Below are 13,792 nucleotides of genomic sequence, written 5' to 3' on the forward strand. Positions count from 1 at the left end.
ACGCGAATTTTAAGCAAAGAACGCTGCCGGTTCCCTCGGTGAGGTCCAGGCTGCGTCGGAGAGGTGAGTATAGCAATATTTTTTATTTTAATTCTCTCTTTTACACATTATTACATTAATGTTGTTTCGATACCGATACCCGATACCACAAAAGTATCGGATCTCGGTATCGGAATTCCGATACCCGCAAGTATCGGCCGATACCCGATACTTGCGGTATCGGAATGCTCAACACTAATTGTCCAGTAGCTTTGGCGGTAAGTAGGTCGTTAGTGATTTTGGTCAGAGCAGTCTCAGTTGAGTGATGGGGGTGGAAACCAGATTGTAGATTGTCGAACAACAAGTTAGATGAGAGGTGGGAGGAAAGTTCAGCGTGGACGTGCTGCTCCAGGAGTTTGGAAGCGAATGGGAACAGCTATATTGGGTGGTAGCTGGACATAACAGTTGTATCGAGGGTTGGCTTTTTAAGGATAGGCGTGATTGTGGCATGTTTGAACACAGAAGGGAAGATGCCAGAAGTTAGTGATAGGTTGAACAGGTGGGTTAGGGATGGGATAAGTGTGGTGGTGAGGTTGGGGAGGAGGTGGGATGGGATGACCATGACCTGGAAACATGTCTCCACCTGTGTGACTAAACCTGACCGCGCCTATGTGACTGGGCATGACCCCGACTGTGTGACCGGACATGACTCCACTGATGTGACCCCACCTGCATGACATGAAAAGAAGACTCCGCCTGTGTGACTAAACCTGACCCCGGCTACATAATAACCAGATGTGACCGCACCTGCATAACTGGACGTAACCCCGCCTGCGTGACCGAACATGACTCCATCTGTGGGACCCTGTCTATGTGACTGGACATGACCCCACTTGTCTGACCGGACATGCCCCACCTGCGTGATTGGATGTGACCCCACCTACATGACCCCGACTACATGACTGGGTGTGACCTCACCTGCATAACAGGACGTGACCCTGCCTGCAGGACCCCACTGACATGACCAGACGTGACCCTGTCTGTGTGACTGGACTTGGCCCCACCTGTATGACCAGACATGACCCAGTCTGTGTGATCCCACCGATATGACCGGATGTGGCCCCACCTGTGTGACTGGTATATATGATCAGTTTCTGCAGGTCCATCAGAGGAGATGAAGTTTCCAGTTGCAGATCATGGAGCAGTCAGTAAAATCTCTGCATCTATGAAGAAGAAAGGACTCCCGACCTTCAGATTGCTGAACCTGAGTGGCAAAGAAAAAGGTCAGCGCCCCAGAGAGACCCCCCAAAAAATGTGGCACACTAGTGTGGACCGAGGGTTAAAAGCCAGAACTCACATCTCACTGCAGTTCTTGCTGCTCCACTGTCTGCACAGTGACAACTAGCAATATAGTGACTGCAGCTCTGGAGGTGACTGGAGGACAAGACATAATGTAACAGCAGAATAGTGACTGCAGCTCTGGAGATGACTGGAGGATAAGACACGATGTAACAGCAGAATAGTGACTGCAGCTCTGGAGATGACTGGAGGATAAGACACGATGTAACAGCAGAATAGTGACTGCAGCTCTGGAGATGACTGGAGGATAAGACACGATGTAACAGCAGAATAGTGACTGCAGCTCTGGAGATGACTGGAGGACAAGACGTGATGTAACAGTAGAATAGTGAGTGGAGGTGACTGGAGGATAAGACATGATGTAACAGCAGAATAGTGAGTGCAGCTCTCGAGGTGACTGGACGATAAGACACGATGTAACAGCAGAATAGTGGCCGCAGCTCTGGATGTGATTGGAGAATGTTGGGAGACTACCGTTCCCTTTCGGACGTTTTCTTGTCTTTTCTGGACTCGTTCTTTTCCAGCTCCAGCGTTTGTGGAGGAGCTGACGGACCAGACGGTTGTGGTCGGTCACCTGGTGACGTTATCCTGCAGGACGGTGCACGCTGTGACAGACGTCCAGTGGTACAAAGGTAAGGCCGGCGTTATTGGAGGGACATTTACCCACCGTCCAGTGTGTAGCAGTTAGAATATTCAGCGCTCCAGAGCAGAAATCGTAATGGTCACCCTTCTATAATGCGTCCTGTGCCCTCTCCTTTGGCTCCAGATGGCGTTCCCATCCAGAGCAGCGAGCGCGTCCTCATCTCCTCCACACTGAAGAACTACCACCTGCTCACCATCCTGGTGGTGACTGTGCAGGACCTGGGCATCTATGCCTGCGTGGCCACCAACGTGCTGGGCAGCGCCTCGACCTGCTGCATCATAAAGAAAGCCGGTAAGTGATCCGCAGTGTGATCCCCAGAGATCAGCCCCGCATGGAGAGATGGGGGAGGATGGGGACAGCTGGGACCCTCTGTGGTGCCCTCCACCAGCTGCAGGGCCGCAGCTCCACTATGGCTGTTAGTCCCTGGTCGTCCTCTCCCGTCCAGCCATCACATTTGTATTTCTGGATATGGCAGCCATGACAGTCCCAAGGGCCATCCCATCCCCCAGATAATGACGGTGTGTGTCTGTATACCCCCAGAGATCCCTTGCTGCCCCCGAAGCCCAGAGGTAGCCCAGACCTACCGGGACGGAGCACTGATCGTATGGAGACCCGTGGAGTCCGGCACTCCGGTGACCTACTTCCTACAGTACAGAAAGGAGGGTGAGCAACGTCCTGCTAAATACCAGCTGCTGTAGAACCTCATTTTTTGACACTTCATTGGAGGATACAGGAAACCATGGAAGTCCGATGCCACCCAGAGGCTGACACTAATGGTCGGCTGCTCCCAACAGGCGACACCTGCCTGCCAGCTCCCAGCTATTTAGTTTACATTAGTGTCACGCAGGAGGCAGACACAGGTCAGCCGTGGCACCTCTCATAGTACAGATAGACTGTCCCAGGGTCTCCTATTCTCCTGGACCTCTAGGCCGTTCCTGATTAGACTGGTCAGACTAGGATCATGGCTCAAAGGTCTTGGACATGACATTTTTACCATTGCACTCGGAAGGCCTCTTCTCCTTCATTGTACAATGAATGGCCATGTGCCTGCTCAGTCTCTGCCTTGTACCTGACTTACAAAACTTCAGGTCAGAACTTTCACCAGGGAAGGGGGAAATCGGCGCCACGGTATTGGCCTCCTTATATTCGTGGGACCTCAGTCAGGTCCTGAACGCTTATCAGTCCCCTCCTACCGAGATGATCAGAGACATCTCTCCGCTCCGGCTTTCAGGCAAGGTGCTTTTTTTATCTCATGAGGCAAGGCTCGCGCAGGTGGCTCTCGCCTGTCCCTCTCCTTCCCCAGGACAGAGTGGTCCTGTATCTAGCTCCCACCTTTCTTCCTAGTGTTCTCCACATTATTGAGGAGATTGCTTCTTAGGAGCTCCGCATTTCATCCCCAAGAAAGGTTTCAGATGATTTACCGTGGTCAGAGTAGTGCCGCTCCACCCGTCACAGCTGCTTTCAGATGTTCATATGCCTTGTTGGTCCTTGCAGAGGTCTGGCTGCATCCAGGTCTGCCACTGCGGAAGATCAGACAAAGCCAAGGTGCCGCCAGCTGGGCGCGGCTCCCACATCCGAGCAGTAAAATCTTCCTGGGTTGTGCGCCTTCAGGCATCTGGTCTTTTCCTGGGTTGTGCACCTCCAGGCATCTGGTCTTTTCCTGGGTCGTGCGCCTCCAGGATTCTGATCTATTCCTGGGTTGTGCACCTCCAGGCGTCTGATCTTTTCTTGGGTTGTGCGCCTACAGGCTTCTGATCTTTTCCTGGGTTGTGCACCTCCAGGCGTCTGATCTTTTCCTGGGTCATGCGCCTACAGGCTTCTGATCTTTTCCTGGGTTGTGCACCTCCAGGCATCTGGTCTTTTCCTGGGTTGTGCACCTCCAGGCATCTGATCTTTTCCTGGGTCATGCGCCTACAGGCTTCTGATCTTTTCCTGAGTTGTGCATCTCCAGGCGTTTGGTCTTTTCCTGGGTCATGCGCTTACAGGCTTCTGATCTTTTCCTGGGTCATGCGCCTACAGGCTTCTGATCATTTCCTGAGTCATGCGCTTACAGGCTTCTGATCTTTTCCTGGGTCGTGCGCCTCCAGGCTTCTGATCTTTTCCTGGGTCGCGCGCCTCCAGGCGTCTGATCTTTTCCTGGGTCATGCGCCTACAGGCTTCTGATCATTTCCTGAGTCATGCGCCTACAGGCTTCTGATCATTTCCTGGGTCATGCGCTTACAGGCTTCTGATCTTTTCCTGGGTCGTGCGCTTACAGGCTTCTGATCTTGTCCTGGGTCGTGCGCCTCCAGGCGTCTGATCTTTTCCTGGGTCATGCGCCTACAGGCTTCTGATCATTTCCTGAGTCATGCGCCTACAGGCTTCTGATCTTTTCCTGAGTGATGCGCTTACAGGCTTCTGATCTTTTCCTGGGTCGTGCGCCTCCAGGCTTCTGATCATTTCCTGGGTCATGCGCTTACAGACTTCTGATCTTTTCCTGAGTCATGCGCTTACAGGCTTCTGATCTTGTCCTGGGTCGTGCGCCTCCAGGCGTCTGATCTTTTCCTGGGTCATGCGCTTACAGACTTCTGATCTTTTCCTGGGTCGTGCGCCTCCAGGCTTCTGATCTTTTCCTGAGTAATGCGCTTGCAGGCTTCTGATCATTTCCTGGGTCATGCGCTTACAGGCTTCTGATCTTGTCCTGGGTCGTGCGCCTCCAGGCATCTGATCTTTTCCTGGGTCGTGCGCCTCCAGGCATCTGATCTTTTCCTGGGTCGTGCGCCTCCAGGCATCTGATCTTTTCCTGGGTCATGCGCTTACAGACTTCTGATCTTTTCCTGAGTCATGTGCTTACAGGCTTCTGATCTTGTCCTGGGTCGTGCGCCTCCAGGCGTCTGATCTTTTCCTGGGTCGTGCGCCTCCAGGCGTCTGATCTTTTCCTGGGTCATGCGCTTACAGGCGTCTGATCTTTTCCTGGGTCGTGCGCCTACAGACTTCTGATCATTTCCTGGGTCGTGCGCTTACAGACTTCTGATCTTTTCCTGGGTCATGCGCTTACAGACTTCTGATCTTTTCCTGGGTCGTGCGCCTCCAGGCGTCTGATCTTTTCCTGGGTCATGCGCTTACAGACTTCTGATCTTTTCCTGGGTCATGCGCTTACAGACTTCTGATCTTTTCCTGGGTCGTGCGCCTCCAGGCGTCTGATCTTTTCCTGGGTCGTGCGCCTCCAGGCGTCTGATCTTTTCCTGGGTCATGCGCTTACAGACTTCTGATCTTTTCCTGGGTCATGCGCTTACAGACTTCTGATCTTTTCCTGGGTCATGCGCTTACAGGCTTCTGATCTTTTCCTGGGTCTTGCGCCTACAGGCTTCTGGTCTTTTCTGTACCTTACCTTAGTGTTTGTGGATTCAGTTCTTGGCAGAACGGTATTGTAAGTGTCAGTCACTTGGGAGGTCACCACATGGATGTCTATTCCTCCTGCATTATTATTCGCTTTCCCTCCCCAGGGATTGAAGGTCTCAAGGTTTCCTCTTGTCCGTCAATGGAGCGTCTGAGAAAAAAGGATTTTTCAGTACTTTCTGTAAATTCTGTCTGTTACCCTTCATTGGGGAACACAGCCCCTTCCATGTTTGGGGGTCTTGGATTTGCTCTTCCTATTGTTTTTTATGCACTCACTTGATAGTTGGGTGTCGTGTGCCAGGTGTCATGTGCCTGGTTTCATCTGCCCGGTATCGGCTGCTGGGAAGGACGCAGCTTTTTTCATAAGATGCATTCTTAGTGTCAGCCTCCCAGTGGCAGCATATTAAGCCTTGGTTCCTGTGTCTTCCAATGATGGTTACGAGAAAGAAATTTGACGGTAAGTTCCCAAAATCCTCTTGTTCCACACCTGAGCTACTGCAGGACCTCACAATACACCTCTGTGGCTGCAGCACTTTGTGATCCTGCATGTTTCTCTTCTGACAGGCGAGGAGTGGCGGGCGCTGACTCTGGACATCTCTGATTGCTGTTACTCTGCCCACAGTCTGTGTGAGGGTCACGTCTACTCCTTCCGCCTCGCCTGCATCAGTAAGGCAGGGATGGGGCCATATAGTGAGCCGTCTGCCAGTGTGAGGATCGGGAGACCAAGCCCAGGTCAGTCCATATATATACTGCAGCTCCTGCACTCCCCATTGTGAAGCCATCAGCCAGAGAGAAGAGATCAGGGCGGCCATGACCAACTCTGACAATACACTGTAACAAATAGTCAGCTGACCGGCTGTGCTGGTGTAATATCAGAGCTGTGCTATAAGCACAAAGGAAAGTGCGCCTCCCTCTTCCCAGCACAAGACACCAACAAGGGCAAAGATTGACAAACTGGAGCATCATCCCCCTCCTCTCCCTATTATAGGACAGAACCTGCTGCAGCGTCATCCCCCTCCTCTCCCTATCACAGACCCTGCTGCAGCGTCATCCCCATCCTCTCCATATTACAGACCCTGCTGCATCATCCCCCTCCTCTCCCTATCACAGACCCTGCTGCAGCGTCATCCCCCTCCTCAAAATCACAGACTCTGCTGCAGCGTCATCCCCCTCCTCTCCCTATCACAGACCCTGCTGCAGCGTCATCCCCATCCTCTCCCTATTACAGACCCTGCTGCATCATCCCCCTCCTATCCCCATCACAGACCCTGCTGCAGCATCACTTCCCTCCTCTCCCTATCACAGACCCTGCTGCAGCATCATCCTCCTCTTCTCCCCATTACAGACCCTGCTGCAGTGTTATCCCCCTCCTCTCCCTATTACAGACCCTGCTGCATCATCTCCCTCCTCTCCCTATCACAGACCTTGCTGCTGCATCATCTCCCTCCTCTTCCTATCATGGACCCTGCTGCAGCGTCATCCCCCTCCTCTCCCTATCACAGACCCTGCTGCAGCATCATCCCCATCCTCTCCCTATTACAGACCCTGCTGCATCATCCCCCTCCTCTCCCTATTACAGACCCTGCTGCATCATCTCCCTCCTCTCCCTATCAGAGACCTTGCTGCTGCATCACTCCCCTCCTCTCCCTATCACAGACCCTGCTGCAGTGTCATCCCCCTCCTCTCCCTATTACAGACCCTGCTGCATCATCCCCCTTCTATCCCCATCACAGACCCTGCTGCAGCATTATTATTATTATTATTATTATTTATTGTTATAGCGCCATTTATTCCATGGCGCTTTACATGTGAGGAGGGGTATACATAATAAAAACAGGTACAATAATCTTAAACAATACAAATCACGACTGGTACAGGAGGAGAGAGGACCCTGCCCGTGAAGGCTCACAATCTACAAGGGATGGGTGAGGATGCAGTAGGTGAGGATAGAGCTGGTCGTGCAGTGGTTTGGTCGATCGGTAGTTACTGCAGGTTGTAGGCTTGTTGGAAGAGGTGGGTCTTCAGGTTCTTTTTGAAGGTTTCGATGGTAGGCGAGAGTCTGATGTGTAGAGGGTTCCAGAGTAGGGGTGATACGCGAGAGAAATCTTGTATGCGATTGTGGGAAGAGGAGATAAGAGGGGAGTAGAGAAGGAGATCTTGTGAGGATCGGAGGTTGCGTGTAGGAAAGTACCGGGAGACGAGGTCACAGATGTATGGAGGAGACAGGTTGTGGATGGCCTTGTACGTCATGGTTAGGGTTTTGTAGTGGAGTCTCTGGGTAATGGGGAGCCAGTGAAGGGATTGACAGAGGGGAGAGGCCGGGGAATAGCGGGGGGACAGGTGGATTAGTCGGGCAGCAGAGTTTAGAATAGATTGGAGGGGTGCGAGAGTGTTCGAGGGGAGGCCACAGAGCAGGAGGTTGCAGTAGTCAAGGCGAGAGAGGATGAGGGCATGGACTAGGGTTTTTGCAGATTCTTGGTTGAGGAATGAACGGATTTGTGAAATATTTTTGAGTTGAAGTCGGCAGGAAGTGGAAAGGGCTTGGATATGTGGTTTGAAGGAGAGATCAGCGTCAAGGATTACCCCGAGGCAGCGAGCTTGTGGGACTGGGGAGAGTGGGCAGCCATTTACTTTAATGGATAGGTTCGTTGGGGGGGTCACGTGAGATGGGGGGAAAGATGATGAATTCTGTTTTGTCCATGTTAAGTTTCAGAAATCTAGCGGAGAAGAAGGATGAAATAGTGGACAGACATTGAGGGATTCTGGTTAGTAGGGTGGTGATATCTGGTGCAGAGATGTAGATCTGTGTGTCATCAGCATAGAGGTGATACTGAAAGCCATGAGATTCTATGAGCTGTCCCAGGCCAAAGGTGTAAATGGAGAAGAGCAGGGGCCCAAGGACTGAACCTTGTGGGACTCCGACAGATAGGGGGCGAGCATCACTCACCTCCTCTCCCTATCACAGACCCTGCTGCAGCGTCAGCCCCCTCTTCTCCCTATCACAGACCCTGCTGCAGTGTTATCCCCCTCCTCTCCCTATTACAGACCCTGCTGCATCATCTCCCTCCTCTCCCTATCACAGACCTTGCTGCTGCATCATCTCCCTCCTCTTCCTATCATAGACCCTGCTGCAGCGTCATCCCCCTCCTCTCCCTATCACAGACCCTGCTGCAGCGTCATCCCCATCCTCTCCCTATTACAGACCCTGCTGCATCATCTCCCTCCTATCCCCATCACAGACCCTGCTGCAGCATCACTTCCCTCCTCTCCCTATCACAGACCCTGCTGCAGCGTCATCCCCCTCTTCTCCCCATCACAGACCCTGCTGCAGTGTTATCCCCCTCCTTTCCCTATTACAGACCCTGCTGCATCATCTCCCTCCTCTCCCTATCACAGACCCTGCTGCAGCGTCATCCCCCTCCTCTTCCTATCATAGACCCTGCTGCAGCGTCATCCCCCTCCTCTCCCTATCACAGATCCTGCTGCAGCGTCATCCCCCTCCTCTCCCTATTACAGACCCTGCTGCATCATCTCCCTCCTCTCCCTATCACAGACCTTGCTGCTGCATCATCTCCCTCCTCTTCCTATCATAGACCCTGCTGCAGCGTCATCCCCCTCCTCTCCCTATCACAGACCCTGCTGCAGCGTCATCCCCATCCTCTCCCTATTACAGACCCTGCTGCATCATCCCCCTCCTATCCCCATCACAGACCCTGCTGCAGCATCACTCCCCTCCTCTCCCTATCACAGACCCTGCTGCAGCGTCATCCCCCTCTTCTCCCCATCACAGACCCTGCTGCAGTGTTATCCCCCTCCTCTCCCTATTACAGACCCTGCTGCATCATCCCCTTCTATCCCCATCATCCCCTTCTATCCCCATCACAGACCCTGCTGCAGCATCATTCCCCTCCTCTCCCTATCACAGACCCTGCTGCAGCATCACTCACCTCCTCTCCCTATCACAGACCCTGCTGCAGCGTCATCCCCCTCTTCTCCCCATCACAGACCCTGCTGCAGCGTCATCCTCATCCTCTCCCTATTACAGACCCTGCTGCATCATCCCCCTCCTATACCCATCACAGACCATGCTGCAGCATCACTCCCCTCCTCTCCCTATCACAGACCCTGCTGCAGCGTCATCCCCCTCTTCTCCCCATCACAAACCGTGCTGCAGTGTTATCCCCCTCCTCTCCCTATTACAGACCCTGCTGCATCATCCCCCTCCTCTCCCTATCACAGACCCTGCTGCTGCATCATCCCCCTCCTCTCCCTATCACAGACCCTACTGCAGCGTCATCCCCCTCCTCTTCCTATCATAGACTCTGCTGCAGCGTCATCCCCCTCCTCTCCCTATCACAGACCCTGCTGCAGCGTCATCCCCCTCCTCTCCCTATCAAAGACCCTGCTGCAGCGTCATCCCCCTCCTCTATCACAGACCTTGCTGCAGCATCATCCCCCTCCACTCCCTATCACAGACCCTGCTGCAGCGTCATCCCCCTCCTCTCCCTATCACAGACCCTGCTGCAGCGTCATCCCCCTCCTATCCCTATCACAGACCCAGCTGCAGCGTCATCCCCATCCTCTCCCTATCAAAGACCCTACTGCAGCGTCATCCCCCTCTTCTCCCTATCACAGACCCTGCTGCAGTGTTATCCCCCTCCTCTCCCTATTACAGACCCTGCTGCATCATCTCCCTCCTCTCCCTATCACAGACCTTGCTGCTGCATCATCTCCCTCCTCTTCCTATCATAGACCCTGCTGCAGCGTCATCCCCCTCCTCTCCCTATCACAGACCCTGCTGCAGCGTCATCCCCATCCTCTCCCTATTACAGACCCTGCTGCATCATCCCCCTCCTATCCCCATCACAGACCCTGCTGCAGCATCACTCACCTCCTCTCCCTATCACAGACCCTGCTGCAGCGTCATCCCCCTCCTCTCCCTATCACAGACCCTGCTGCAGCGTCATCCCCATCCTCTCCCTATTACAGACCCTGCTGCATCATCCCCCTCCTATCCCCATCACAGACCCTGCTGCAGCATCACTTCCCTCCTCTCCCTATCACAGACCCTGCTGCAGCGTCATCCCCCTCTTCTCCCCATCACAGACCCTGCTGCAGTGTTATCCCCCTCCTCTCCCTATTACAGACCCTGCTGCATCATCTCCCTCCTCTCCCTATCACAGACCCTGCTGCAGCGTCATCCCCCTCCTCTTCCTATCATAGACCCTGCTGCAGCGTCATCCCCCTCCTCTCCCTATCACAGATCCTGCTGCAGCGTCATCCCCCTCCTCTCCCTATCACAGACCCTGCTGCAGCGTCATCCCCATCCTCTCCCTATTACAGACCCTGCTGCATCATCCCCCTCCTATCCCCATCACAGACCCTGCTGCAGCATCACTTCCCTCCTCTCCCTATCACAGACCCTGCTGCAGCGTCATCCCCCTCTTCTTCCCATCACAGACCCTGCTGCAGTGTTATCCCCCTCCTCTCCCTATTACAGACCCTGCTGCATCATCTCCCTCCTCTCCCTATCACAGACCTTGCTGCTGCATCATCTCCCTCCTCTTCCTATCATAGACCCTGCTGCAGCGTCATCCCCCTCCTCTCCCTATCACAGACCCTGCTGCAGCGTCATCCCCATCCTCTCCCTATTACAGACCCTGCTGCATCGTCCCCCTCCTATCCCCATCACAGACCCTGCTGCAGCATCACTCTCCTCCTCTCCCTATCACAGACCCTGCTGCAGCGTCATCCCCCTCTTCTCCCCATCACAGACCCTGCTGCAGTGTTATCCCCCTCCTCTCCCTATTACAGACCCTGCTGCATCATCCCCTTCTATCCCCATCACAGACCCTGCTGCAGCATCATTCCCCTCCTCTCCCTATCACAGACCCTGCTGCAGCATCACTCACCTCCTCTCCCTATCACAGACCCTGCTGCAGCGTCATCCCCCTCTTCTCCCCATCACAGACCCTGCTGCAGCGTCATCATCTTCTCCCTATTACAGACCCTGCTGCATCATCCCCCTCCTATACCCATCACAGACCATGCTGCAGCATCACTCCCCTCCTCTCCCTATCACAGGCCCTGCTGCAGCGTCATCCCCCTCTTCTCCCCATCACAGACCGTGCTGCAGTGTTATCCCCCTCCTCTCCCTATTACAGACCCTGCTGCATCATCCCCCTCCTCTCCCTATCACAGACCCTGCTGCTGCATCATCCCCCTCCTCTCCCTATCACAGACCCTACTGCAGCGTCATCCCCCTCCTCTTCCTATCACAGACTCTGCTGCAGCGTCATCCCTCTCCTCTCCCTATCACAGACCCTGCTGCAGCGTCATCCCCCTTCTCTCCCTATCAAAGACCCTGCTGCAGCGTCATCCCCCTCCACTCCCTATCACAGACCTTGCTGCAGCATCATCCCCCTCCACTCCCTATCACAGACCCTACTGCAGCATCATCCCCCTCCTCTCCCTATCACAGACCCTGCTGCAGCGTCATCCCCCTCCTATCCCTATCATAGACCCAGCTGCAGCGTCATCCCCATCCTCTCCCTATCAAAGACCCTACTGCAGCGTCATCCCCTTCTTCCTATCACAGACTCTGCTGCAGCGTCATCCCCCTCCTCTCCCTATCACAGACCCTGCTGCTGCATCATCTCTCTCCTCTTCCTATCACAGACCCTGCTGCAGCGTCATCCCCCTCCTCTCCCTATCACAGACCCTGCTGCAGCGTCATCCCCATCCTCTCCCTATCACAGACCCTGCTGCTGCATCATCTCTCTCCTCTCCCTATCACAGACCCTGCTGCAGCATCATCCCCCTCCACTCCCTATCACAGACCCTGCTGCAGTGTTATCCCCCTCCTCTCCCTATTACAGACCCTGCGGCATCATCCCCCTCCTCTCCCTATCACAGACCCTGCTGCAGCATAATCTCCCTCCTCTCCCTATCACAGACCCTGCTGCAGCATCATCCCCCTCCTCTCCCTTTCACAGACCCTGCTGCAGCATAATCTCCCTCCTCTCCCTATCACAGACCCTGCTGCAGCATCATTTCCCTCCTCTCCCTATCACAGACCCTGCTGCTGCATCATCCCCATCCTCTCCCTATCACAGACCTTGATGCAGCATCATCCCCCTCCTCTCCCTATCACAGACCCTGCTGCAGCATCATCCCCCTCCTCTCCCTATCACAGACACTGCAGCATCATCCCCCTCCTCTCCCTATCACAGACCCTGCTGCAGCATCATCCCCCTCTTCTTCCTATCACAGACCCTGCTGCAGCATCATCCCCCTCTTCTTCTTATCACAGACCCTGCTGCAGCATCATCCCCCTCTTCTTCCTATCACAGACCCTGCTGCAGCATCATCCCCTCCTCTTCCTATCACAGACCCTGCTGCAGCGTCATCCCCTCTTCTTCCTATCACAGACCCTGCTGCAGCATCATCCCCCTCTTCTTCCTATCGCAGACCCTGCTGCAGCATCATCCCCCTCTTCTTCCTATCACAGACCCTGTTGCATCATCCCCCTCTTCTTCCTATCACAGACCCTGCTGCAGCGTCATCCCCTCCTCTTCCTATCACTGACCCTGCTGCAGCATCATCCCCCTCTTCTTCCTATCACAGACCCTGTTGCATCATCCCCCTCTTCTTCCTATCACAGACCCTGCTGCAGCGTCATCCCCTCCTCTTCCTATCACTGACCCTGCTGCAGCATCATCCCCCTCTTCTTCCTATCACAGACCCTGCTGCAGCATCATCCCCCTCTTCTTCCTATCACAGACCCTGCTGCAGCATCATCCCCTCCTCTTCCTATCACAGACCCTGCTGCAGCGTCATCCCCTCTTCTTCCTATCACAGACCCTGCTGCAGCATCATCCCCCTCTTCTTCCTATCGCAGACCATGCTGCAGCATCATCCCCCTCTTCTTCCTATCACAGACCCTGCTGCAGCATCATCCCCTCCTCTTCCTATCACAGACCCTGCTGCAGCATCATCCCCCTCTTCTTCCTATCGCAGACCATGCTGCAGCATCATCCCCCTCTTCTTCCTATCGCAGACCATGCTGCAGCATCATCCCCCTCTTCTTCCTATCGCAGACCCTGCTGCAGCATCATCCCCCTCTTCTTCCTATCGCAGACCATGCTGCAGCATCATCCCCCTCTTCTTCCTATCACAGACCCTGCTGCAGCATCATCCCCCTCCTCTTCCTATCACTGACCCTGCTGCAGACCTTCAAGATGTTTTTCACATATCTTGTCACATTTCCACTGTGGCCTCAAGTGAATCATAACTTAGATTAATATATTCTATTCACCAATCAGCCTGAAATAACTTAGGAAATCTTTTTGCATAATATTGGGGAGACTGTGTGAGTGCTGTCAGTTTAATCAGGGCTGTGGAGTCGGTAAGCCAAACCTCCGACTCCGACAT

General features: G+C 54.1%; 1 protein-coding gene across 1 annotated transcript in view; it reads left to right on the top strand.

Annotated features, from left to right (window-relative positions):
• OBSCN (obscurin, cytoskeletal calmodulin and titin-interacting RhoGEF) overlaps nt 1–13,792 on the top strand; it is an 860,705-nt gene that overhangs the window by 821,330 nt on the left and 25,583 nt on the right. The window contains exons 104-108 of the mRNA XM_077269354.1: nt 1,131–1,262; nt 1,863–1,970; nt 2,105–2,272; nt 2,522–2,644; nt 5,924–6,091. Coding sequence (XP_077125469.1) covers nt 1,131–1,262; nt 1,863–1,970; nt 2,105–2,272; nt 2,522–2,644; nt 5,924–6,091 — 699 coding nt within the window. The remainder of the gene's footprint in view (nt 1–1,130; nt 1,263–1,862; nt 1,971–2,104; nt 2,273–2,521; nt 2,645–5,923; nt 6,092–13,792) is intronic.

This window comes from Ranitomeya variabilis, chromosome 6, assembly GCF_051348905.1.
Source record: "Ranitomeya variabilis isolate aRanVar5 chromosome 6, aRanVar5.hap1, whole genome shotgun sequence".
NCBI classification, from domain to species: Eukaryota; Metazoa; Chordata; class Amphibia; order Anura; family Dendrobatidae; genus Ranitomeya; species Ranitomeya variabilis.